This window comes from Canis lupus, chromosome 34 (assembly GCF_003254725.2).
Source record: "Canis lupus dingo isolate Sandy chromosome 34, ASM325472v2, whole genome shotgun sequence".
Taxonomy (NCBI): Eukaryota; Metazoa; Chordata; class Mammalia; order Carnivora; family Canidae; genus Canis; species Canis lupus.
Window position 1 is genome coordinate 10,205,486 of NC_064276.1, and position 25,675 is coordinate 10,231,160.

Genomic DNA, 25,675 nt, shown 5'->3' on the forward strand with positions numbered 1-25,675 from the left:
CCTCCCGGAGAGACCTCTCGGGCCGCGCCGCGTTCCAGGCGCTTCTTGCCGCGCGGCCTCGCAGGAGCCCCGGCTCGCGGAGACGTGCAGTGCTGCGCCAACGCGTTTCCAACGCGTGAGGACGAGAACGAACGCTGTGACAGTGCTAACTTATTTTTACAAGCGCGCGGATGGGAGGAGGGGGTCGACCCTGCCCCTGCCACTGTGACAAAGTGACCGCGACTTCCAAGCAGGTCTCCGGTGTTCAGCGTGCCTGCCCATCCTCTGCCGTGCAGCTCGGACGGCATCCGAACACGCGGGCCGCCAAGGGCCTGACCGGTGCGCGGTGCACCGCCGGCCTGTCCACCCCGAGCCTCCCGGGGTCCGCTCTCCTGCAGCGGCGGCCCCGGGCGCGCGGTGCAGCAGCTGGCTCCCCGCTCGGCCTGCGCTCTCCGCGGCCACCGCAGCCCGAGCGCGCGCCAAGCCGGGCCACCCTCGCAGGCGGCCGCGTGCCGAGCCACCGCGACCAGCCTCCACACTCGCAGCCTGTTTTTCCCATTGGTTTCTTGTAAAAGAAGACCAAGCCAACTTTCATCTAAGAAAAGGGAAAGTGGTTTTAAAAAATCAGGGAGCTTTAAAGTGAAACGGAGTTTATATATTCCAATAACAATGCAGAGTGTAAGTTTTAATGTCTCTGCGTAGGCATTTTAATTTGCTACAGTCACTACCAATAAAAACGGCATGTAGCGCGATTCGACTGTTTAATAGTGCAAGGTAGACGGTTTTTATTAGTAGCAGGCAGCAGTATGGAAAATTTAGATTTCAGTGGAGGAGTGTAATTGCTGGGGGAAAATACACTCGAGGAAGAGGCTGTCTGTAGAATCAGCAGCAAGAGCTAAAGAGAGGGAAGAGGAGAGAGCGTTGGTGGAGATGCACCCAGGGCGACTGAGCCCCTCCAAAGCCACGTGTGCTTGTCTGCTTATATACTTAATTGATGTCAAAATCGAGTGTATCCGGAGCATACGCTCCTGCTCCAAACTGGGGATGTTTTTGTAATAATTCAATGTTTTCTTTTCTGCCCCTGGCAGAGATCAGGCCCAAGGGGGGTGGAGGGAGAAGGAGGGAGGGCGAGGGGGCGAGCCCCAAATGCTAATGAAACACAGCAGGAACTGGCCTTTAGAAATGGAAATACTGCAGGCCAATCATCCTCGGAGATAAAAATTAGACCTGATTTTTTTTTTTTTTTTCACTTAACCGGTCTCATTGGAAACGAATCCAAAAGCCTGCAAATCTGATCTGTTGCTGTTTATGTTTGTCATCCAACGTGTGTGACTCTCATTTATGGCCTCTACCTGGCCCAGTCCTCTCTCAGGAAGACCAAAAATCTCATAGATCCTGTCGAGGGTGTGCTGGGAGGGCTGCTGGAGCAACCCCCACACCCGCCCTTCTCTGTCCTTTTCCACACTACCATAATTGCTGTAAAGTATCTGCCCCGCACTGAATTTGGACAGCCTGCCTGGGGTGGCAGCATCGTTAAAACCGCTCCAGAGAGGTCCCCGCAAGTGGCCCAGCGTGTGGGAAGGGCTGTTTGGGGGTGATATGGAGGTCGGTCGAAGTGTAGAAGGTGCAGGAACTGGTTTTCAGGAAGGGGGAGCACTGGGGAAGAAGAAGTGGGAAGGCATGGGGGCTGGTGATAAGGTGCACCTACTAGGAGTCACAGGCCTGCAGGCCAAGGACGATGGGTTCTTCCCAAGCCCAACACTCTGGTTTGCAACTGGCTTCCTGGGACCTAGGAAAAGAAACACAGCTTAACTGTGTCTTGAAGGTTCTGCTGTGGGCAGGCCTGGGCTGCAGGCTCTCCGTCCCCCCACTGCAGCCTGGCCAGGCCAGGGCCTGCTGGACCCCCGCAGAAGTCCATAACAGGGTTGGTGGGGCAGGTGCCGCAGGCCGCAGCAGCTCCCACCTGCAGCAATTCTACCGCACAGGTAACCCACCCCAGAGAGGGCCTCCGAGGAAAAGGCACCTGTTGGGTGGGTGCCCTGCCCAGGATAGTGCACACTGACACCCCGTGTGCCTTTTGGGCACCCCCCCATCCGTGACACCCCAGGAACCAGGTGCCTTCATCCTCCCGCCCCAGGTGCAGAAGGGGTGCAGAAGGGTTGGGGAGTGAAGGGTCTCTGGGGCTGGGGTCCCGGGGGGCCCCTGGCTAAGCACCTGCCTCTGGGCCCGAGAGGGAGCTCCGGAGCCCCTCGTTTTACCTGAGCCACCTGTGCTGCTGACAGCGCTCGCTCCCGCAGCCCTCCTTCTTCCTCCCGAGCGACAGCGACAGCGAGTCTTCACGTCGTGCAGAGGCGGTCTGTCCGGTGACAGTCATTCTCCGGAGCGCTTTACGACACTTGTCCCAAAGAAGAGTCAACTTATCAAAATACAATCAAGTACAGCGTTTCAGGGGTGACATCTTCCCGAGAGAAACACTGGCGGCGAGCGTCTACACCTTCCCAAGAGCGCAAAGTCCTGGCACGCAGAGCCCCGGGTGTCCCCCTAGGGACTGGGGAGCAGAAGCTCACCTCAGGGCCCTCCCCGATCCGGGGTCGCAGGCACGCGCTGGGCGGCGCGGGGCAGGCCACCGGACTCGAGGCCACGCGGGGAGGCTCCCCGGGCAGGCCCAGGAGCCCGGGGAGGGAGGGGGCGACAGCGGCGCACGCCACCCCGAGGAGGGCCCGGCTCCCTCCGCCCCGGATCCTGGCCCCGAGCCCGGGGTCACGCGCGCCGTCACCTGGGCCGGCCTCCTCGCGGCGCAGAAGGGTCCCCGACTGCGGGCGGCCCCCGCCCAGTCCTCGCGGGCCGAACGGGGAGGGGTGCAGGGGGCGGCGGGGGGCGCGATGGGGAAGGGGACGGGGGCGGCGGGAGGAGCCGGCCGGGGAGGACCGGGCTCCCCGCGGGCCGCGGGGGGAGGCCGGAGGGCGTGCGAGGGGGAGGGGTGTGAGCCGGGGCGAGCGGCTCGGCCGGGCCGGGCTGCGGGGCCGCGGGCCGCGGGCTGGCGTCTGCGCCACAAAAGCCTGCGCGTCCCTCCCTCCTCCTCCGCCCCCGCCCTCCCGCCTCCTCCTCCGCCCTCCCCTCCCCTCCCCTCCCCGCCCCTCCCCCGGCCGCGGCCCGGCAGCCGGGGCGGGCGGAGCGGGCGGAGCGGGCGGAGCGGGCGGAGCAGGGGAGGGGGCGGGCGCCCGAATATGCAGATGAGCGCGTGACGGACAGCTCCGCGTTCCAATGTCCCTCGGAAACTCGAGCGCTCCTTCCTCAACTCCTCACTCCCGACTCCAGACTCCCCCAAACCCCGACCGCCGGCCTGGCGCGCGGCTGCGCCCACCGGCTCCGCGCCGCCGCCGCCCCGCCGCCCCGCCGCCCCGCCGCCCCGCCGCCCCGCCGCCCCGCCGCCCCGCCGCGTCCCCGGCCCGCGGGCCTCCCGGGCTAGTGCGCGGGCCGGCCTGCCTCGGCCCGGGGCCCCCGCGCCCGCCGCCGCGCCGCGCCCCGGCCGGGCGTGGATGGAGGGCGCCGCGCGCCTGGCCGGCTGCTCGGCGTGAGGCGGGCCCCGCGCCCCGCGCCCACCATGTCCTACCCGCAGGGCTACCTGTACCAGGCGCCCGGCTCGCTGGCGCTCTACTCGTGCCCGGCGTACGGCGCCTCGGCGCTGGCGGCGCCGCGCAGCGAGGAGCTGGCTCGCTCGGCGTCGGGCTCGGCGTTCAGCCCGTACCCGGGCTCCGCGGCCTTCACGGCACAGGCGGCCACCGGCTTCGGCAGCCCGCTGCAGTACTCGGCCGACGCCGCCGCCGCCGCCGGCTTCCCGTCCTACATGGTAACGGCGCGCGGGCGGGTGGGGGGACGCGGAGCGGCGGGCGCGGGGGCCGCGAGCGGGGCGCGGGGGCGCGGGGGCGCGGGGGCGCGGATTCGGGAGGCCGGAGCGGGAGGCAGCGCGGCCCGCCGGCGACGTCCGTCACACCGGGGGTCCGTCCCCCCCTCGACCCTCGGGGTCCTGGGTGCTGCCCCCAAAGAGCTTGAAAAGTGCGACACCGCCGGGGTCGGGAATGTGCCCTGGGTCGTCCTGCCTTCGCGCGCCCAAGCCAGGCGCAGGGTGCAGGGCCGGCCGGGGACTCCGGGAGCGGGGCTCGGCGCCCCTGGGGCCTCCCGGGCTAGGCCGGGCGCTTAAGCTTGACTTTCGGGGTTTGGGGGCGGGGGGGGGCTCACCGGGAGGGGGAGGGAGCGGAGGGTCCGGCGGCAGCTCGCGGCCCTGCCCGGCGCGCCGCGATCTCGGCCTTCATCCGTCCCACAGGCCGTGCTTCCGAAAGACGCGGCGGCGGGCGTGTGGCAACCCTAATGCCGCTTCGGTCCCCCGAGTACCCAGGGCCGCTGCCGCTTGCCGGGCCTGGGGTCGTCCCGCTGGCCTCCGGGTCCGCAGCTGGGCCCGGCCCCGGTGCTGCTTACGCCCGTTTCGGACGATCGAGGCTGGGACGGAGGGGGGGGGAGTGGGGCGCGGGGGGACTGTCGCCGCTGCCCGCCCTCGGTGGAATTCCAGGGCAGCGACAGTGGAACTGGGGCCTTGGCGGAGGCTGCAAATGTCTCGAATTTAAACGTTAAAGGCTGAATTAAAATGCTAATTACCGCGTATTTGAAGAATTCGAAACGGTGACTGGCTTCTGAGTTGCAAATTGGATTTGCCGAGCTTTAGAGCGGTGAATAGCGGAGCGGGGGCTCCGGGGTGGTTTTTTAACCGTAGAAGGGCGGGGACGGGGGAGTAGGGGGAGCCAGCCAGAGAAATTTAGATATCAAGGAAGTACCTGTGGGTCTCTGTGTGTGTATGATTGCGTACCTCTGTGCCCGCAGCTCGGGGACTTTTGGGGGAAGATGTGTCATTTTAGGAAAGTGAAATAGTTCAAAAATTCGAGATTAGAACGGCAGCGTTTTCGCAATCTGCAGCCTGTCTCGCCCTGTGCGCTGCGTTTTTTCCGCTCTTTTGCCGCGGGGAAGGAGGCTCCAGTGCGGGGCTCACCCTGGGAAGGGAGGCGTGGGGAGGGGGGGGGGCGGAGGGGTCAGCTTTGGGCTGATGCGGGCCAGGCCCTCGCACACCCCTCACCAGGCTCTCCTTGGTTCCAGGGCGCGCCCTACGACGCCCATACGACCGGGATGACGGGCGCCATCAGCTACCACCCGTACGGCAGCGCGGCCTACCCGTACCAGCTCAACGACCCCGCGTACCGCAAGAACGCCACGCGGGACGCCACGGCCACGCTCAAGGCCTGGCTCAACGAGCACCGCAAGAACCCCTACCCCACCAAGGGCGAGAAGATCATGCTGGCCATCATCACCAAGATGACCCTCACGCAGGTGTCCACCTGGTTCGCCAACGCGCGCCGGCGTCTCAAGAAGGAGAACAAGATGACATGGGCGCCCAGGAACAAAAGCGAGGACGAGGACGAGGACGAGGGCGACGCCGCCAGGAGCAAGGGAGAGAGCCCAGACAAGGCGCAGGAGGGCACCGAGACGTCAGCGGAGGACGAAGGTGAGCAGGCCCGTGGCCGGCGCGTGGTCGCGGAGCCTTCTTCCCAGGCGGGCGCGGAGCCGCGGGCGGGACGGCGCTGCCCGCCCCACCCGGGTGCGCGCGGGGCCCAGCGAATCCTCGGGAGCTCTCCGGGGAGGCCGTGCTCCCGCCTGGGATCGGGGTGGGAGGTCCCGTGGGGCGCAGGGTGCCCAGGCCCCCGGCCGTCCCTGCGGACCACAGCCCTGCCCGCGCCCCCGCAGGGATCAGCCTGCACGTCGACTCGCTCACGGATCACTCGTGCTCCGCCGAGTCGGACGGGGAGAAGCTGCCGTGTCGGCCCGGGGACCCCCTGTGCGAGTCGGGCTCCGAGTGCAAGGACAAATACGACGACCTGGAGGACGACGAGGACGACGACGAGGAGGGCGAGCGGGACCTGGCGCCGCCCAAGCCCGTGACCTCGTCGCCGCTCACCGGCGTGGAGGCGCCGCTGCTGAGCCCCCCGCCCGAGGCCGCGCCCCGCGGCGGCGGCGGCGGCAAGATGCCCCTGGGCAGCCGGACGTCGCCGGGCGCGCCGCAGCCCGCCAGCAAGCCCAAGCTGTGGTCTCTGGCCGAGATCGCCACGTCGGACCTCAAGCAGCCGAGCCTGGGCCCGGGCTGCGCACCGCCGGGGCTGCCCGCGGCCGCCGCGCCCGCCTCCTCCGGGGCGCCGCCGGGCGGCTCGCCCTACCCCGCGTCGCCGCTGCTCGGCCGCCACCTGTACTACACATCGCCCTTCTACGGCAACTATACAAACTACGGGAACTTGAACGCGGCGCTGCAGGGCCAGGGGCTCCTGCGCTACAACTCGGCGGCCGCGGCCCCCGGAGAGGCGCTGCACTCCGCGCCCAAGGCGGCCAGCGACGCGGGCAAGGCGGGCGCGCACCCGCTGGAGCCGCACTACCGGCCTCCGGGCGGCGGCTACGAGCCCAAGAAAGGTAGGCTGCCCGCGGCGCGCGGGGCCTCCGGGGAGGGCGAGCCGGCGGGCCCCCTCCCGGGACACCGTGGGGAGGGGGCCCGGGAGACCCTGGGGCGGGGCGCGGGCGCCTTTGTTGGGACTGGAGAGACGGAGGGGAGGGAATGCGCCTGGAGCTTTGGGAAGGGAAGCGGCGGTAGCAGCAGGAAAGGGCAGGGGACGGTGAGGGCCCCTTGCCTTGCAATAAGCCTCACGCCTTTATTCTTTACATTTTATTGAATTTACCGTTATCGTTACAGAATGTCATTATCACGACAGGTTTATTTCTCCCCCCCCCCAAAAAAAAACTGTCACAAAATGTAAATTACGGCCTGTCTCCCGGGTTGACTGGGCTGAAGTTTCAGTGCGGTTCTGGTTTGAGAGTCTCAGCTGAGTCTCCTCTTCTGCTTCTGGCTGGAAGGAAACAAAACGTTCTAGTAACTCTGAGAGGCACTAATTCTTCCAAATAGGAAACCAGAGTCTTTGCCGCTTCCCCAGCCCTCTCTGGGTTGCCTCCCATCGCTCATAATTCAGGCCAGAGTTGATAAGACCTGCAGAAGGAGCTCAAGGGGATGAGAAAAGAAAATGAGAAAGGGAAACATGCCCCAAATCTGTCTGCCGAGAGTGGCCGCACAGACAGTTTCCCTAACTGTTGTGTGCGTTCAGGGAGCGGGCGTGCGTGGGAGTGCGGGCTGGTGGGTGTGCAGCTGTCTGGGAGACAGATGGCTCTGGGGTCAGGTTCTGACTAACTGCCCCCTCCCCTGACAGATGCCAGTGAGGGCTGCACCGTGGTTGGTGGGGGCGTCCAGCCCTACCTATAGAAGGCCCCGCGCGCACAGCAATGCAAGTAAGTGGGCACCCTGGTGCCGCCTCCCACCCTGGGGGAGCCTCCCATCACCGATTGTGCTGTAAACTTGCTCAATGTCTATTTCTCGCTTCTCGCCATGGAGTCTGAGGACAGAGCAGTTGCAGTGGTCTTCGGTCTTTTTTTTTTTTTTCCCCCTTTAATTGGGAAAGTAGCTGTTCTGTTTTATAGAGTCCCTCTTACTCACTCCAGCTCAGCTGTCAAGAATCACTCCTTTAATGGGAGGGAGTGTATATATTGCACCAGTGCTGTTGTTTTCTCTTTGGAAATTAGATGATTAAAATTTGGGTGTTTGTAAGCAGTTTGGAAGCATTTTTACCATGCTAGGCATGTACTAGACGCTGGCTTTGATGAGCTAGGGCTGCTGAAGCCTGGGGCACCAGAACCCTTTAGAGGTGATGTTTGCAGAGTAAGCCCGAAGAGACGTGAGCAGCCCAGCCGTTTATCAGGCCTGCCCCTGTGTCCAGATGGGCTCTAGATAGGACCTCGCCGATCGCCCTGCTCCCAGCAGTCTCTCAAAAAATACCTACTTTACAATTAGGCAAAATTAGTAATCACAGATCTTGAAGATGTTGGGAAAAAGGCAGAAGCATTTCAGATCGACTCGTTTCTGTGATGTGATGATGTTGGTGTGGACTGAAGGATTTGGGATGATTTGGTTTTTTCCTTGGTCCACAGGTAGGTGTCACAATTGCTTTGGAAAAAAAAAAAAGTCAGCAGGCCATTCTCTCTCCCCAAGTTCAGAAATACACAGATATAAAAAAACACATCTCTAAGCCCGGACCGCATCTCGTGCCACTATAAAGGAGAAGGCGCCACAGACTCTATCGGAACAGACTTTTATTGGACATGACGTGAATTTGTTGGCATAGTATAGCTTCCCCAACGTATGTGTGACTTTTGAAAACAATCTTTTTTCTCAGGATATCTTGAATTGATCACTTCATTGCCACGGTATATATTCTCTAGGTGTGATAGGACTTACTGTAAAATTTATTTGTAAAAGATGTACACAGTAGAAATAAAATGTGATTGAGAAACTTGAGTACTTAAGAAGTGGAAACAAATTTGATATTTATTTTTATAATGATATAAAGCTTCTAGTAATTTATGCAAGTTGTATTGCAATGGAATCTAAACTTTTTGTAAATAAATTCTGCCTGGTTTTTATTTGAACATTGCTGGTTATACAATCTTTGTTGGTTGTTTAACAAGAATTCTTTACTAATTTATATCTTAAATTGTAAATAAAAACAGACTAGTCTACGACAATCTGGTGTTTGGGGCTCCTTTTTCCTAGGAGAGTGGTTTGGGTAGGCAGTAGGGAGCCCCCCATTGGTAGCAGCCCCTCCCTCCAGGTGATCTGACCTCAGGCTTTTTTAATGAAAATGTGTAAAATAACCTCTCCCTTCTCCTGCTCTTAAAAAAAAGGAAAAAAAGGGAGAAACACAGATGGAAGAGAAAGACAGTAGGGCAATAACATCCAGTTTTGGATTATTTACATGCACGTGTTTTGCAAGAAAATTCAAATCTTGTGCTCTGAATATGCAAATTAGTTGTTAATGACAATTTTGTTAGACTTGGCAAAATAAAATGACCTGACATCCTTATGCATCAGGATCCATTTTATAGTTATTTCTGTGCCGGGTTATTGAACCTTCTCGGTAAGCTGGAGAATTGTAATAGCACCGGGGATAGAGTCACACTTCTGACCGTAAATTACTGGTGGAAGTCATTGTTTACTTTAAAGCCTGAAATATCCACATTGGCATAGATTATTCAGATTAAAGGGCCTTACCTCCCCTTTTCATACATCTCAACGTTGAACACAAGGCGAAAATCTGGAAGGAGAGATTTATTTTCCTTTCGGTGGCTCTTACCCTTACCCTGGGGGAAAAGAAAAGTTTAAACAACCTTAGACTGTGGCCTGGTTATTGTGCTGCTCGCTATCTAATTATAGGACAAGTCTAGAATTTGTAGTCAAGTAGCGTATTCCCTTTGATTAGTATCATAAAAGCAGCAAACCTGTCACTTTAATTTTCAGCAAAATTATATGGATATCCATATAATATGATTTCAGAGAAGAAATGAACAATCATTTATTTCCTTTCCAAAGATAAATTGAGTGAATATAACTTACGGTTATAAAACAAGAATAATAGCTTCTTAGATTGCCCTTTAATCAATCATACACTTACTTTTCAAGAGGTTCATCTGTTTTATTCCATGATTAATAATGCTGCAGCATGAGCGCATTATTGGATCCCAGCGGGGGACGTCCCGGATGCTTTTAGCTGCTTTGGAATGGTCAGTTGGGGTTCATTATGGGCTGATATTGAACAATTTATAAAATCTTGTCTAAACATCTGCCAGCTCCGATAGGCCGACGTGTCTGAGGATGGGAAATTGCTAGACCAGTTGATATTGACAAACGGATCTCTCTCCAGTGGCTTTTTGTGCCTTAGAAATTAGTGGCCTCTTGCTGGGGTCTTGTTAGAAAGGGTATTTGAAAGTAATCTTGGGTACTTGAGGCAAAGCCAGGGGGCTGTTAACTGGACACCGAGCCAGGGCAGTGGGGAGGAGCAGTTGTGGTTTGTCTCCCGAGAAAAGGAGTAGATCGAGATTTAGGTTTTCTGCTACTTCTTAGGCATTTTGTTGGTTTTGAGTATAAAAGCATTTGGAGGCTGGACATAAAGCCAACCTTTAGGGTACAGAGCTGCTTCCCCCCCCCCACCCCCAGCTCCTTCCTGCCTCCGCAAGTAAGAAACATGGAAATGTTTGGAGCTGAGCTATTTCTTGGTGACAGGGAAGATTTTTCACATGGGAAACTGTGCCACTCTGTGGCAGCGAGTCTGGAAGAAAACAAATGTGAGGTCTGCTAACGGAAAAGTGAGCTGTGAGCTCTTTTGCTCATTTTTGTTTCAGATGTGAAACCTTCATAGGATTTCCATGAAGATAATGATTCCCCCCCTCCAGATAGCATTTTTGAGGGCAACATGAAGGGATGAAGTAGTTTGCTTTTAATAATAGCCATACAATGCACAGCAGAGAACACAATGCACATGGCAGCAGTATCCTATCCGTTAGATGTAATATTATAATTTGAGTATTTGGAAGGCTTTGCTGCAAAGTATGGAAGTGAATGATCTCTAGCAAATTAAACACTTCAAGACCACACACCCTAATGAACATGCAACAGTTAAGGCACTCTGTCTGAGAGGAGTATGGAGTATGGAAGTGGAAAACCCAAACAAAAATTGATCTTTGTGCATATGTTCAGAAATTGAAGCCTGGATAAAAGCTGCCTCCCTTTGGAACAGCAGATTGTTTTACCTGGACATGTGATCCTTCCCGCAAGCGCGCACACCCACACCCACCCCCACCCCCACTCCATCCCCGACCCGGTTCTCCGGACAACCGCACCTTTCAGACAGTGAAAACTCAAAGCAGCTCAGGAGATTAGCTCAGGCTAACGAATCTTCTTTGATGTTTATATGCCCAACAAATTATCAAAGATTTCCATAACTTACTCACCCTGCCTCCTGACCTGAATTTCATTCTGGAGAACTTGATTTTTAAATGTGTGCTAAGAACATAAAACCTGCAGGTGTTTAGAGGGATCTTTCTAAAGAGAAATGCAGAGTGATTTATGAGCTCTCCTCCATGAAGATCATTAGGAAAGACGGAGGAGGAAGAAGGGAGAGGGGGAAGGGAGGGAGGAGGGAGAGAGGGAGAGGAGAGGGAAACAGAGAGGAGAGGGAGAAAGAGGGCAGACGGGCTGGAGAGAGAGCCTCCACTGGGGAGGGAGGCTGGTGTGGGTTCTGATTTTTATTTGTGCTGGAGAAGCCGGGGACGGGAGCGGTCGCCGGCGGCCGGAGCTCGCAGCTCCCGGTGGCGGCGGCCAGGCGCGCGGGGCGCTGGCGAGCGGGGCGCGGAGCCGCGGGCCGGGCCTGGCGCCGCAGCCCGACCCCGCGCTCGCGGCCCTCGGCCCGGCCCCGGCCCCGGCCCCGGCCCCGGCCCCGGCCCCTGCCCTCCGCCGCCCCGGCTCGGCCGCGCCGCCCGCCCGATCGAAGCCGCGCTCCCATCTCCGGGGGCCCCGGGGGCCGGGCGCTGCGGAGAGTCCCGGGGGCGCTGGCCCGGCGGCCGCGGCCTCCCGCGCCCGTCAAATGTCAACATTTGTTCCCAATAAAAGAGTTATTGTTTCTGCAAAGCTGCCCAGCAACTGCCTTTGAAACTTGCAAAGAACTTCATCCACCTTTGTCTGCCGCGAGGCGAGAGGGCGGGAGCGCGGGGAGGACGGGGCTGCGGCGGGCCGCGGGGGCGCCCCCCGCCCGCACCCTGGGCGCCCCGCCCGCGCTGGGGTGCGGGGCGCCGCGGGCCCGGGACACCGACTCCCCGCCGCCGCTCCCGGGACACCTGCGGGCGCGGCCCGGCGCCCCGACGCGCGCCCTCCGGCCCGCCAGAGTCTTGGGGTCCGGGAACGCTGCACCCAAATAAGTACTTAGCACAGACGCTGACACGAACCTGGCTTGTTTTTTGTTTTTATCGTTACAGAATAAATGTGCCCTAAACTCGCACTGCTAGTGTCCAGAAAACACACATCAGTTTGAAAATATCATTCCAAACCGATTTATTTGTTGCGTCGGAGGAAACCCTTTCAAATCTAAGCAGTAGTACACTGAATTATTAGGAAGTTTCCTCCAAATAACTCTATACCACGATGAACAGATGATTTTTCCTTAGTGCTTTGAGAATCCCGAGAACAGCATTTATTTTAACCCCCCAAATTAAGGATATACGTGAAATAAGTGTTTTTACACAGCATTTACAAAAATAACATTTTAAACGTTTTAAAAAAATGCGTTAACCCAAGGGGCAACCATGGGGACAATACACAACAGTCTGTGATATGTGGATATTATGATTAACATCATTTGAATTTCTACAAATCGCAAAGGGGACATGTCCCTTTGATGTATTTTCAAACCTTTATGCAAGTGACAAATCCCTACAGATATTTTAAAGGCTTATTATGAGAAGAAGTAATCTATGACAATATAATTTTTCAGTTGCTGAAAATTACTTTCTATGGGCCGTAATGACAGCACATGCCGGCCCTCCCCTTTGCTTTGGCTGGAGCTCCATCAGACCAGCTTTTCATGATGTGCATATGGACCCGCAGTTCGGTAGGCAAGGAGGAAACACTTGTTTTAGGGTGCACACCCCCCCACTTGTATGCTTCACTACTTTTTCACCTGTATCTCCTGCAAACAGAGGGCTACAGACTCATTGGTGCCTCCACCCTCCAGCCCCCACCCTCCTAGCAGAGAATAGGCTTGTGTTCTCTCTACTGAGGGCAGAGCGTTCTCTCTCTTTCTAAGAAAGATAAAAATTGAAGATGTTATTAAGGAGGACTATACTGGCAATATAATAAAAAAGGAATGAGTTATGAAATCTCCCTCTTCTGTTCTTCTGCAATCCCAGGTAAAAGGAAAGAGGAAGAATGTGTTTTTTTTTCTTTTTTTGTTTACTGAAGTCTGGCCCCAAGATAATAAGGGAGAGTCTTTTTAAAAAGGTGTCCCAGTGTTACTTTGTTCTATATGGAACTGATCACAAATTAAATCTGATATTCTCAAAGAAGCAAACTGTGAAGTTTGGGGCTGCCTCCAAATGGTAAAGCAGTGGATCTTGGTAGGAAATGCCCAGAGGGCAGAAACGAAACACAACACTACACAAGCACTGGCATTTTTTGTGAGGAGATAAATTGACAATTTATTGTGTGTAACTCCTGATCAATTATTAATCCTTAGTGTCAACAACAGGGTTATAATTACCTTTGGTTGTTTAAAGGAGGTGTGGTGTTTTGTTTTGTTTTTGTTTTTGTTTTTTTATTTCTCTCATCCCTAATTAGTTAATGCTCTCTAGCAAGGACCCTGAGAGGAACTGGGCTGACCAGGCCCCTGCCCTCCCCTCCTTTTGGTGACCTTTAGGGAAAACACCTGCAGTCACCTTCCTGCCCTCAGTAACTGCCCCCAGCCTCCATTCCAGCGGAGGGCACCTTGCCCCCTACGCTCCCCAGCCATAAATAATGATTCCAGGGGAAAAGGTGGAAATGACAAACAAATAGAGCACAGCTGGAATTAATAAGGCTGATCAAAGTTAGCGACAGTGTGACTGCTCGCAGGGATGAAGGTCTGAGGCCCACAAAGATGCCATCATAGCTCCTGCCTTCTCCTCTGAGATCAAGAAAAAGGGCAAAGCGAATATTTGAACTCTGGCATCTTCTGACAGAGGGGGGACCTGGGTTCCCAGGCCTGGCGGATCCCAGGGGAACTTGCTTACCTGGCCTGGGGTTTGGAGGGCGCAGTGCATGTGCCCCTGCCTGCGCAGTCCCCGTGCACTCCACTCTGGTCCGGGCCACCGCGGGGTGGGTGATCTTCGGCCCTGAGAGGTTGGGCTGGGAGTTGGCAGGTTGGATGGGCACAGGCAGGAGGCTGGGGTCAGTGGGGGCTGACGGCAACTGGTGTCTCCAGGAGCCGGGGAGAGGGAGGCAACGTCAGCCAGGGGAAGCCGCCCCCCAGCGCCTGAGGAGGAGCGCCAGGAGCATTGGCTGTGGGCGCTGTCGCCCTGAGTCCCAGCCCCCAGAGGACCTGGTTCAGGTGAGCGGGCTGTGGGGATGCCCCTGCGTTTCCCTGAGGGAGGGCCCCAAGCTCCTTCTGTCCTTAGAGCCCCGCGGGGGTCTGGGCTGAGTGCAGGTGCCTTGCTCTGGCACAGCTACAATCATTTCTTCAGGGCTTTTGTGCAAGCTCTCCAGACGCCTGCGCTGTCCGAGATGGGGGCGCCTTTCCGTGGACGCCCCAGGCCCTTTCTGCCTTGCGGGCCCCCAGTGCGGCACCGCCACGCGTCTGCTGCCTGGGTCACATCGAGGCCCCAAGAGCAGCCACCCGACTTGCAGAGCAGCAGCCGGTGGAGCCAGCGTGTGGATGCGGTGAACCACCTGGGCCCCCCTGCCAGGGACACTGATGGAGTCACTGCGGGGGTCACTGCCGGGAGCCTGCGGCCCCGGGCTGGGGCGGGAGGGGGCTGAGGGGGGCGCACTCAGAAGTGTGGGGCTGAGGAACCCGAGGGGGGCTGAGCTGGAACTCTGGATCCCCGAGGCAGAATGCGCCCCACGCCCCTGCGGCCTGAGAGCCCGAGTCCAGCTGCCCGCCCAGTTCTTGCATCGGCCCCCTCCCCTTGGGATGGGGGGGCGGTATCTGGCCCTGGAGCCTCCTTCGGAGGGGCTGCAGCCGGGCTCCCTGGGCCTTGGACCGCCCGCAGGAACGCTCGACGGCAACGGCGGCCGCTCCCGAGGCCCACCGGACTCCCCCGGACTTCGGCAGGTGCCTTGCCCTGGGGCCCTCCAGCCCGGCTCGGGCTCCCTTCCGAGGATGGTGCCCGGGTCCGCGTCCCCCGCCCCAGCGCCTCGGGAGGCCGCCGCCGCCCAGCGCTGCCCCACGGTGAGGAGTGCGGCGCGGCCGCCGGGGGCGCGGGGACCCTGCGCTCCAGCCGCCGCACCTTCCGGGCCCCCTTCCTCTCCTCCCTGCGCGGGCGCCGCACCTCTGTGGGCGGCGGAGGACCGCGGCCTCCGAAGCTGCGGGAGCGAGGGCTCGTGGCGCGCCCGGTGGTCCCCGGAGCCCCGACCCCCGGCAGGTGGGACGGACCCCGCGCGCCCCGCACGGCCTCCCCCTGCGCCGCCCGCCCGGCAGGTGGCCCTCCAGGGACGGCCGCGGCGGGCGGCGAGGGGCAGGGCGCTGGAGGGAGCCTCTGGCGTCTCGGCACCGCCCAGTGGCCCGCAAAGCTGCTGCTTCTCTCCTTCAGGGAATTTACTAGACCAAGTCAGGGCTTTACAGGCCCAATAAAGTCAATGTGCCGCCTCCACATGCTGCCCGAAGCCCTGGCCGCGCTCCTCCTGAAGAACTAGCTGGTGGGCTGCCTGGAGGTGGTGACCGACGCTGCGTAGGCAGCGCAGCCTGTGGCCCGGATGGGGGCGCCCGCGAGCGCGCTCGGTCGCCGGGTTTCGTTTGTGCTGAACCAGGGAGGTTCTCCAGTCCATCCTCTCCCTCACCGCTTCCTTTTGGGCCCCTTGGGGGAGCTTTGACTGCAAAGCTCAGACCTGGTAGCCCGAGGGCGGGGCCTTGGAACCGTGTTCTGCCTCCCGCAGCGGGGAGAGGGGCCCTAGCAAGTGCAGGACCTAAGGTAGGCAGCAGAGGCAGCTGGGGTGGGGGGAGCACTGGGGGATGGAGGGGCTGGGAGGTGAGGGTCAGGTCAGGGGAGGTGCTGTGCTCCTAACCTTTGGTGCTCAGGGCCTTGTTCATCTGCCCCCCAGCCCCCCGCCCCCGCAGAGGCCTAAGCTGGGTCCTTCCTCACCATTCACACCTGGGGGGTTACTGGAGAGTGGACGTCTGCCCCCACCGGCATGAGGAAATGGTGGTGGGCCGGTGTGGGGTCAGGCCTCCAAGGCTTGGAGACCAGGATCCCCCCTGGGCCAGAGTGGGGTGGACAGGGGTGGGCCCCAGGGGTTGCAGATCAGGTTCTGGGCGGTACCCAATGATGATGACTTAGCTCCTTTAAATCTGAGGCCCAGACCAGCTCCAGGCTTCTTCTTCCTGACTCTCAAGCGGTGGAAAAACAATTTGTTTCGGAATGATGATGTGATACTCAGCCCCTCAAGTAAAGGTGCCCTTGGTGGTAACCGGGCCCAGAAGTAAACAGGAGTTACCCGGCCCAGTCCTGGTGACCCTGCGTCCTGCAGGGGGTCCAATCTGGGGTGGGCAGGGCAAGGTTGAGCCCGAGCCTGAGTGGCGAGACAGTGTGTTGAACATTCTGTGGGGCTGGGCTTTTCATAAAGGCAGAGGCTGACTTGAGGCTGTGCTTTAAAGAAGATAAAGCCGGCCTGCCGGGAGACAGAACCACAAATGAGTTATATTGTAAACAACTCCACTGACTTCACCATGTTAAGGAGAAGCAGGTAATGTATTCAGGTGCACACCCCTCCCCTCCTGCCTTTCCAGTGCAAACAAGGCACAGCGAGGGGGAAGAAGGCCTAGATGCAGGTGGGCTGGGGGCCCGGGAGGGGAGAGGGGTGGGCTGACTCTCAGGCCAGGTGCACTTTTGCCCCAACTCTTTGAGGTCAGGAGAGGCCACCAGTAGATAACGTCTGACAAGGGAAGGGAACAGGATGGTTCTAAGTCACCTCAGCGCTGGGGGGTCTTGCAAAGCACGTCTCCGTGGGACTGCGGCACTTCACGTGAGCGCTGGCAGTTTGGGGCAGAGTGCTTGGGGGCAGGTGCTGACCGTCATCATCTGGACAGTGTCCCACGGGAGACGGAGGATAAGCTCTGTGTAGGGTGGGTGGCCGCCTTGGTGCGGCCCCATTCCTGGCTCTGAACAACGGTCCTACAGAAGGGGCAGTGTCTGCACTCGGGAGATGGGCGCTGCTTGCAGGGGAATCCCAGGTGATGCCATGCAGGATGGCCCCTCCACAGCCTGGAGGGGAAGGGAGCGGCATTACAGACTGTCCTCCTGTGACACACTAAGGGGCCCAAATGGCCCTTCCCCAGCCCCTAGCTCCTCCCACTCAGGAGGCTGGGCAGGGGGCCCCTCATGGGGTTAGGCTGGTCCCAGCAGCACCACTGTCCGTCCGAGGGGGTCACTCCTAGATCTCATCCTGGCCAAAGGCCCCATGGTATCCACGGATCAGGGTCACTAACGAGGCCCACGTTGCGTGTCTGGATCCTGAATGTGGGTAAACCAGGCTTCCTGACTGCTCCAAACAAGGCACTTTAGCCATCCACCATGAGAAATACACCTCCAAGTGACAGCATCACAAAATCTGGGCAAGGCACAATTAGCTGGGAGTTAGGGACATTACAAAGAGGGCTGGATTTAATTGTCACTGTCTTGCCTGGGTGCTGTGCTCTGGGGGCGGCAGTGCGTGGACTCATCAAAGCAGAAAGAGTGACGTTCCCATTGACTTGTCCTTAGCATGATGAACCCTTATAACAATTAAGATTTTCATATAATTTGTGTCCCACTGACAAGATATGATTTAACAATTTTGTCTTAAAAGTGTAGACTTAGATATATCTTCAGAGGAAACGATGCAGTAAACCAGATGTGAGAAATAAAAATAGCCAACTTGTGTGTTTTCCCAAAAGAGTTTTTTCTTCTATAATATTCTGTTATCTCTTGAGATTTGAAGGCAAAATAGACATTATAATTTATAAATATCCAAATTTTAAATAAAAACAAAAAAATAAAGCTGCACTGTTTTAATGTTTGAACAGCCATTGCTGACAGGGGTGGGGGGACATCTGAGGAGGGATCCCCGTGGAGGGAGTGGGGAGTTTTGAAGGTTGGGGGGGTGCCTTTCTGGGCCCAGCACAGACGGAGCAGGGGTGGACTCATCTCACTGAGCCTCCTTCTCCCCTTCTGTATGTGGGAAGCCATGTCACACGCAGAGCAGCAGGTTAAATGCCAAGGTGTGGAGGGGACGTTGGGGCAGGACTGGGAAGGTGCTTTCAAGGACACCAGGGTGGCATAAGGAGGTGTGCACCGTGGGCAACGGGTGACCTCAGATGGTACGACGAGGGAGAGAGACCCCAGTCGTGCCCTAAAAGGGGAAAGGTGGGGCAGAGAAAGGTTGAGTATGCTTCTCTCTGGGGGTCCAGGGCTCGGCCCCACCCAAGCCCAGAGCACAGAGCAGCCCTCCTCTGGGCGGCTGCCCCTTGGCCAACTTCGTTTCCCACTAAGTTTGCTCGCAGGAAGCTGGTCCCCACTCACACATGTCCCTGCTTGCATCACAGAGAAAGTTGGAGCACAGTTAGGGTCGCAGAAACATCACCCAGCGAGTGCAGAGAGCCCCCTGGGCACACTCCTCACCACGCAGCCTCCACGCAGCCTCCCCGCAGCCTCCCCAGCTCTTAGCAGCCAGGTTGCCGCGACTACATTTGTTTCAATGGGTGATTGAGTATCGATACATTTTGAACTGAAGTCCACAGTTTAAGTCTGGGCTCACTCTGTGTCCCACATTCTGAGGGTTTTGACAAATGCACAACGTCATGAGGTTTGATTTTATGCAGCACAAATATAGACCTCTTCCTGACCTTAGACGTGTCCCTTAGATTTTTGTGAGAAATAATAGATACAATCAATAAATAGGTATGATATAAATAGAATACAATGTACACATGAATATAGAAAAGAGTCACACATGAATATACAAATATATATATAAATCCCAGAGGTGCTAAATAAAATACAAGACATCCAGTTACATCTTTTTTTTTTTTTTTTATAAACAGTGGATACTTTTGTAGTATAAGCAAAGTATGCCCCCTGCAGTGTTTAGGGCTAAAATTTTGTTGATTTTCTGTACTTTGAATTTAACTGTATTTATTTTTATTTTATTTTTATTTGCTAAACCTGGCCATCTTAATATTGATGAGGCACAGTAAAAAATATTTGTCAAGTGGCACTTTTTTAAAACATAGGCTTTGAAACAGAGGAGTGGAAGGAGGGAGGCAGAGTACACACAACTAAATTTACTGTGTGCTTGTGGATGGAGCTGGGGTGGCAGGTGGCCCTCGTCACAGCCGGAATCACCTTTGGCAAGAGCAGAAGTACACAAAGTGGACGTCTTTGAACGCAGCAGCCCCAACACTGACCAGCTCTCCACACCTTCCCTTCCTTCTTTTCTGCCATGAAAATCTATTCTCAAATCACATACTCTTCTCATGAGTAAATGCTATGACTTAAAAATGGTCACTTTAATTCAGCATAACATACTGACCCTCACTAGCATTCACAGTGTTTACACCCTACATGAAGTGACTTCATGTCCTAATGTCCTAAAGCAGAAAGGCATCAGAAGCACCTGGACAGAGGTTCGGGGTCACTTGGTTCGGCATGGACCCAGGCACTGGTATTTCTTTAAAGGGTGATGGCCTGAGGCTAAGAAAATGAGAAAATAAGAAATAAATGCCCACAGTAGAAATTCAGACACCGTTCAGGTGGTGGATCCATGTGGGACAGAGCTGGGGTGTGAAATTCTCTTCGGTGGATCTGGGCTATAGTGACCCGCACACTCCCGAAAGAACCAAGAGATTCCACAGATGACGGAGATCCTGCAAACAGAGCTGTCTGGAGACAGTAGGGACTGGGTGACTTCGCTTGGCCATCAGTGGTGGTCAGAGAGCTCTTGGGTTTCCATCAGAAGCTGGTACGTGTCTGCAAGTTATAGGTAGTGATCCCCAGTGTTAGAAACCAGCCTTAGCCCTGACTCAGCTGTGGGTCCACACACCACTCCCCCATGTTTGGCAGGAAGGAGGGGTACTGGCATTTGGATCGGGGCCCGGGCCTCTGTTCTGCGGACTGCTTGGTGTACAAAGCTGCATGCCCCAGCTTCAGCCAGCACCGCGGTTCACGAATGCAACAGGCTGGAGATTTGTTGGGTTTGCACTGACCTGAGGTCCATGCAGTGAATATGTATGGGCTTCTGGGTTTGCAGGTGGAGAAGGAGCGAAACAAAGTGATTTGATCACAAGAAAAGCTCCAGTCATGAGGCTTTTCCTGGAGGTTTGGGTCCTGAGGCAGGTAGATGCCTGCACAAGAGACGTCAAATCTGTTCACACTGGATTGCCAGGCTATTAGTGCAGGGTTGGTGCCTCGGGAGAGCCCCCGCCTGTCGGGCCAGTGGTAACGTAAGCTGGAGATGGTCACTTGAGTTTTCAATAATTTCTGGTTGGGTTTCACTGTGCTGCTGTGCAGTCCCCCTAATGAATCTAGATGTGTTATCAATGAGCCCATTGAAATCCACTGTAAACCTGCAGGGGACATAGATTTCTTAGGACTTTCCTGTTGGTTTCAGAGGCCGTCCGTCCCTGCGCATCTGTGAGTGTGTCTTCCCTACACCACTGCTCTCTGGTCTTTGGTCCCAAGGTTGGGACACAGCTCAGAGCAGGACCTGCATCCAGCACCTGCCCCTTCACTGCCGCTGCATCGCATGTCTGTGGATGGACACCAGAGTTTTACAAGAAAACTGTGACTCTCAGGCCATCCTTTAGGCTCTGAGCAGAGAGAACGACACTGACAAGAACCAACCAGAGCTGCGTTGTGCACTAAGCCCTGGACTCCTGTGAAACCTGTGAAACGGAACATTTCGTTTCAACTGTTTTCATGGGAAGACACATGATAATTGAAAGAGCCGTGCCTGCAGGTGTGCCTCCCATGTCCTATTACCCTGCTTCTCTGGTCTTCCCATAGCAGCACCCAAACCCTGGTTTCCTGCCTCAAAGCCTTTTTCTAGCCTTGCCATCCCACACCAGCCTCCAAAATACCTGCTTCAAGTAGATCACTGACCTCCTACTCACCAGGTCAAGGCCTTTGCCAATAGGACCTGGGTCTCACAGGCCTTCTGCATGATCCTCGGAGGTTCCCCTTGCTTGCTCACATCTTTGGGCACAAGCCTGTTTGAAAACACATCTTTGTGCTGGGACTGTGTGCACACTGCCAGCTGTAGGCATCCTGTGTAAGACAGTCAGCTACAAGGGGCTTATGCAGACAGTATTAAGAAATTTGTGTAGACAGTAACCTGCAGGAGCTTTGTGTAAACAGTCAGGTGCAGGAGGCTGTATAAATAGGAGGAAGCTGTGTGCACAGTTGTGTGCAAGAGGCTGTTGCATAGTCTGGTGCAGGAGGCAGGGTGCACAGTGGGGCAAGAGGTGGGGTGCATAGTGGGTGCAGGAGGTGGGGTGCATAGTAGGTGCAGGAGGTGGGGTGCATAGTCGAGAGGAGGAGGCAAAGTGCACAGTGGGGGCAGGAGACGGGGTACATAGTCGAAAGGAGGAGGCAGAGTACACAAGGGGGGGCAGGAGGTGGGGTGCACAGTGGGGCAGGAGGCGGGGTGCACAGTGGGTGCAGGAGGCGGGGTGCATAGTCGAGAGGAGGAGGCGGGGTGCACAGTGGGTGCAGGAGGCGGGGTGCATAGTCGAGAGGAGGATGCAGGCACACAGTGGATGCAGAAGCCTGGAACCTCAGACACATTCTCAGACGCACCCTGTGCCTTGTTTTCTTTCTTTTCTTTCTTTCTTTTTTTTTTTTTTTTTTATGCCTTGTTTTCTTCACAAGAATCCTCTTCTCCCTCTTGAACTACTGGTTAAGACTCTGTTCATGTGAAGCTGCTTCCACACCCCTGGAGAACAGTCTGAGTTAAACACAGATGAGTAGGACTTATTTTAAGTATAGGCCCTTATTAAATGTTTGTTAAATGATCACAATGTTTTGAAAAGCCACAGCCTGGCTAAAGTATTGCAGGGTGAGAAGTGGAGGGGGACTCATTGAGGAAAGAGCCGCGGGTGCCGGGCCCGGCGCTTGCGGGCAGCTCCTGGGTCACTCACTACCTTGCTCCAAACTCAGCTGAGCAGGAGGTGAGAGAAATGGCACCTTCTCATGTTTTCCTGACTGAAACTTGTAGTAACTGTCTCTGCAAGGTGGCCGAACCCTTTCAGGTATGAATGCAAAGGGGACTCAAGTTTAATTTCGATGTCATTGAAGTCTTTGCTGCCACAGAAGAAGAGTGGCTTCTTAGCAATGACATCAGTCCAGTTCATAACTCTGTGTATAAATGCGTTCTATAAACAGGCAGGCTTCATTTCATTGTACTTGACTTTATTGCACTTCGGAGATACTGCATTTTTTATTACAAACAAGATTTGTGGCAACGCCGCATGGAGCATATCTACTGGTGCCATTTTTCCAACAGCATTTGCTGTGTGTTTTTGTGTCACGTTTTGGCAATTTTCACAATATTTGAATGATGGTAATTTCATTATTATTATATCTGTCTTGGTGATCTGTGATCGGTGATGTTACGGTTGTAATTGCTTGGGGTCTGTGTCCACGGGGCGCCTTCACATCCAGTATCTCATTGAAGAATCGTGCAGACCTCACAGTGTCCCTGGGTTGATGTTACTGGCCTCATATGTAAGGAGGAGGGGGCCAAAGCCCAGTGGTCAGGACATGCAGCCAATTATAAAGGCAGAGAGTGTCAGCATTGATTTCAGGCTTCCTCTGAGCTTACTGTGGACTCACTCATCCAGACCTCACCACAACAGCACAGCATAGGACTGTCATCTCTATCGACAGTGGGAAACTTGTTGCAGGTCACAGGGATTACAGTACAGATTCTAACTCTGCCCACAACAGCCCAAGGAATATGCTCTGGATCCCGTACCTGGCAAAGTGCGGGCCCCCTGCTCCTGTCCTGGCTACATCTCCACCCAGTCTGCTCTCCCAGGCTGATCTGTCCTTCCCTCCACCACATGCTCTCCTTGCCCATCCTCAGCTGTCCCTGCTACAAACTGGCTTTTGTGCAAATAAGGACTATGGGCAAGAATGCAGCCCAGGGTTGTGTGGATGGCATAGTCCCTAAACCTCCATCATAAATGTCCATCGGGACCTGTAGGTCTGTGTAAACACAGTGCAAAGCACAATGAACAGAGACTCAACACAGACTTTGTCTGCCCCAGTGGAGGACCGTGGAAAGCCCTTCCAGATTAAACAGAGCAGCAGGTAGCGTCAGTCGTTCTCCTTAAATTGTTCTATAGCGAGTTCACAAAAAGGGCTTCAGTATCTGCAAAAACAAATGGACAACCCGTACTATCCCAACTGCTGCCACCCAAAGTGGTGGTAATGACAGTGGTCTCGGCTCTTGGGCCGGCCTCCGTCATCTTCGGGGCCACTCGCTTTTGGGTCCAACCCCACGATCTGCTGGCCTCCACCCCTGGCTTCCTTGCTGAGAGTTTCCCTTCCCTGATCGGGCGTGTCTATCCATCCACTCCTCTCCCACGGAGTTTAAATTCCCCAGAATAAGTCACACTCAGAAAAGGGGCCGTAGCACGGAGCTATGCTTTATACAAATGTCCTTTAACTTGCTCTCTTCTAATGAGTAAACGGCCAACTTGTAGCAGATTCCAGAATCTCAGGACACAGCACAGCTTGCCGCATTTATGCAGAACGGCGGGGACAACCTACAGAAGCACATCCCATTTCTTGTACTTTCTATTAAATTCCTTTCTCATTTTGAGCATTCTTGATTTAAACATTAGGTGAAGCTGCTTCAACCTTCAGGATCATGCACAACATCCTCACCTTTTGCTCTTACGCACACACACACTGCTAAGTTCCCAAAGACCATGATGCCCCCCTCATTGCACATCCCCTCAGACTCATGCATCGCCTGCATGATCTAATTTTGAAGCAAGAGTTGCCTGTACTTCATATGGATTACCAATCTTTTGGCAAGATGTATCAAGGCAACGACGTACTTCAGGCATATTTGGGACTGTCACTCATCACCAGTGGGCAGGTTGGCGCATTGTGTGGCACCAGCTGCCTGGATAAAACCACAAGGTATGAATGGCGTTTACCCTTCCTTCTCCTTAGGCTTTCCCTTCCACACACACCTAGTGCTGGTAGGGAGGGTCCAGAGGCCCGGTTTCAATGAACACACATGTCCAGGTTGTGAATGCAAATAAACGTCTTAAGTTCGGGATGAAGCATAAAGGCACGGCTAGAGGGTGGGCAAGCAGGCTGCTCCTGCTGGAATGCTGAGCGCCACGTGGGAGCGTTCTTCGGGAGGTGTGTTCCCACCTCTTCCTTCTTGTCATGTGACCTCATCGTCCTGCTTGCTGTCCTCTCTGTGGGGTCCTCAGGGAGCTGTCCCCTCACGGACCCTCGTGGTGCCACCTGGCCTCCATGCAACGCCTTGGTGGCCAGTGGGTGCTGGTGAACCTTCCTGCAGGAAGCCCCTGAGGGACCATCCACCTCCCAGTTGTGTGGCCGCACAACAGGTGTGCTCCCAAGGAGTAATTATCAGAGCAAGTATGTGGAAATCCAAGTTTATATTTATTGAGTTATAATACGGTCCACTTACATTTATCGAGTCTCTTGTGACCTGCAAAGGCATAGGAAGAGAATACTGTGTGTGGCAATCAGGCCGCCTGCTTTCCGGCTCCAGCATGCCACTTCCTGTAACGCCTCCACCCTTACGTGTCTCAGGTGCACAAGCAGAGGACTGAACAAACTATTCCTAACAATGTCCACACAGAAACCCTGTAGTTCCATTCCTCTCCTGTATCAGGCTGCTAGACAGTTCTACAAAACTTAGAGAATATCAGACAACTTAGTGATTGAGTCATTATCTGGAAGGATAATGTTTGTTTTCACTGCAGACTCTTTGCTGTGAAGTGAACATTGTGGCAACAAAATTAAAATCATTTTCTTTCAAAAAGGTTTTGTTTAAAGTGGAGCACACTCGAAGCAGACAGGAATCAGGAGATTTTATAGTACGGCAAAAATTTGTTTAATATATTATTCAATTTCTTGACCATTATTAACTCTATTGAGCTACTTACAGAGTTTTTTATTAGAGGAATACCTTGGAATGGTTCATAAATCTTCTGGGCTGCAAGTGGATGTTGTGTAGACTGTCCATAAAGGTAATTTCAAACCCACAAGGAAATTTTTAAAAGAGAAAATGACATGATCCCCTAGTAGTGGCCTGTTCACTTGAGGCAGGAGGGAAGGAGGAGAACATTTGGGAAATTTTCTAACATGGAAAATAAAGCCCGTGTTAGCTTTGTCGATTTAGGGCCTTTCTTGGTAAAGCAGTAAAAATGCAGTGGCAAATTGTTGGCTTGCATGTGCAAGGTGGGCTCACGAGCTTCTGCGTCCCTGACAGGCAGCACATCTTCTGAGTTCCTGGGAGACGGAACACGGGCAGGGTCTGTAACCTGCAACATGACCACAGTTGTGTTAGGTCGGGTTGTGTGTTTGTGTCTCTTTCCCTGTGTTTTCCGTCTGGGAGATGACACCTGGCTTCCCTGACCCCTGACACCCTCGTCCCAACAGCTCACAGGATATCACAGATACTAACTTACTACGCACTGCCAGTGGTGAGGTGCCGGGGAGCAGAATGCAACCTTATCCGTGTTCCAGAAGCTGCACCATGGACGATGTGCTTTCCCAGGGGTCCCATGTGGCCATCACAGGACCGGGGAGCAGCCCACTGTCCGGACCTCAGTCCAGGGCAGACTACAGAGTTGCAGGATGTACCCCACATTCCGAACCGAAATCCAGCTTTTCTTCCTTGAGAACAATACCCCTACTACCGCCCCACCCGCTTTTTCAGATTGCGGCATTTTCGTGATGTGGTTTTGAAGAAAAAAGTCAAAAGTGATTAGGGTGATGGCCTGCCATCTCTCAAACG

General features: G+C 55.4%; 2 protein-coding genes across 4 annotated transcripts; one reads left to right on the forward strand and one right to left on the reverse strand.

The window, feature by feature from the left end:
- Positions 1 to 739: 739 nt before the first annotated feature.
- On the reverse strand, positions 740 to 3,585 carry LOC118353303 (translation initiation factor IF-2-like). Its single transcript, XM_049105654.1, has 5 exons — positions 3,462 to 3,585; positions 2,547 to 2,815; positions 2,238 to 2,374; positions 1,688 to 1,768; positions 740 to 874 (listed from the first exon to the last, which is right to left on the reverse strand). The coding sequence occupies exons 1-5, from the start codon at positions 3,583 to 3,585 to the stop codon at positions 862 to 864; spliced, it is 624 nt and encodes a 207-aa protein (XP_048961611.1). The 3' UTR covers positions 740 to 861.
- Positions 3,498 to 8,637, forward strand: IRX2 (iroquois homeobox 2). 3 transcript variants are annotated; one of them, XM_025451384.3, is made up of 5 exons: positions 3,498 to 3,829; positions 5,125 to 5,530; positions 5,770 to 6,483; positions 7,269 to 7,347; positions 8,044 to 8,637. In XM_025451384.3, the coding sequence occupies exons 1-4, from the start codon at positions 3,584 to 3,586 to the stop codon at positions 7,319 to 7,321; spliced, it is 1,419 nt and encodes a 472-aa protein (XP_025307169.1). In that variant the 5' UTR covers positions 3,498 to 3,583; the 3' UTR covers positions 7,322 to 7,347; positions 8,044 to 8,637. The 3 variants fall into 3 exon arrangements, with proteins under 3 accessions (XP_025307169.1, XP_048961733.1, XP_048961732.1); XM_049105776.1 differs by lacking the exon at positions 3,498 to 3,829 and adding an exon at positions 4,522 to 4,703; XM_049105775.1 differs by lacking the exon at positions 3,498 to 3,829 and adding an exon at positions 4,797 to 4,960.
- Positions 8,638 to 25,675: the final 17,038 nt, after the last annotated feature.

Coding starts and splice junctions, on each gene's coding strand:
- IRX2 (XM_025451384.3), top strand. CDS start 3,584: ATGTCCTACCCGCAGGGCTACCTGTACCAGGCGCCCGGCTCGCTGGCG. Junction 5,531..5,769: donor GACGTCAGCGGAGGACGAAG/GTGAGCAGGCCC, acceptor GCGCCCCCGCAG/GGATCAGCCTGCACGTCGAC. Junction 6,484..7,268: donor CGGCTACGAGCCCAAGAAAG/GTAGGCTGCCCG, acceptor CTCCCCTGACAG/ATGCCAGTGAGGGCTGCACC.
- LOC118353303 (XM_049105654.1), bottom strand. CDS start 3,585: ATGGTGGGCGCGGGGCGCGGGGCCCGCCTCACGCCGAGCAGCCGGCCA. Junction 2,816..3,461: donor GGGGCCCCGGGCCGAGGCAG/GCCGGCCCGCGC, acceptor TCGGCCCGCGAG/GACTGGGCGGGGGCCGCCCG. Junction 1,769..2,237: donor CAGCAGCACAGGTGGCTCAG/GTAAAACGAGGG, acceptor TTCTTTTCCTAG/GTCCCAGGAAGCCAGTTGCA.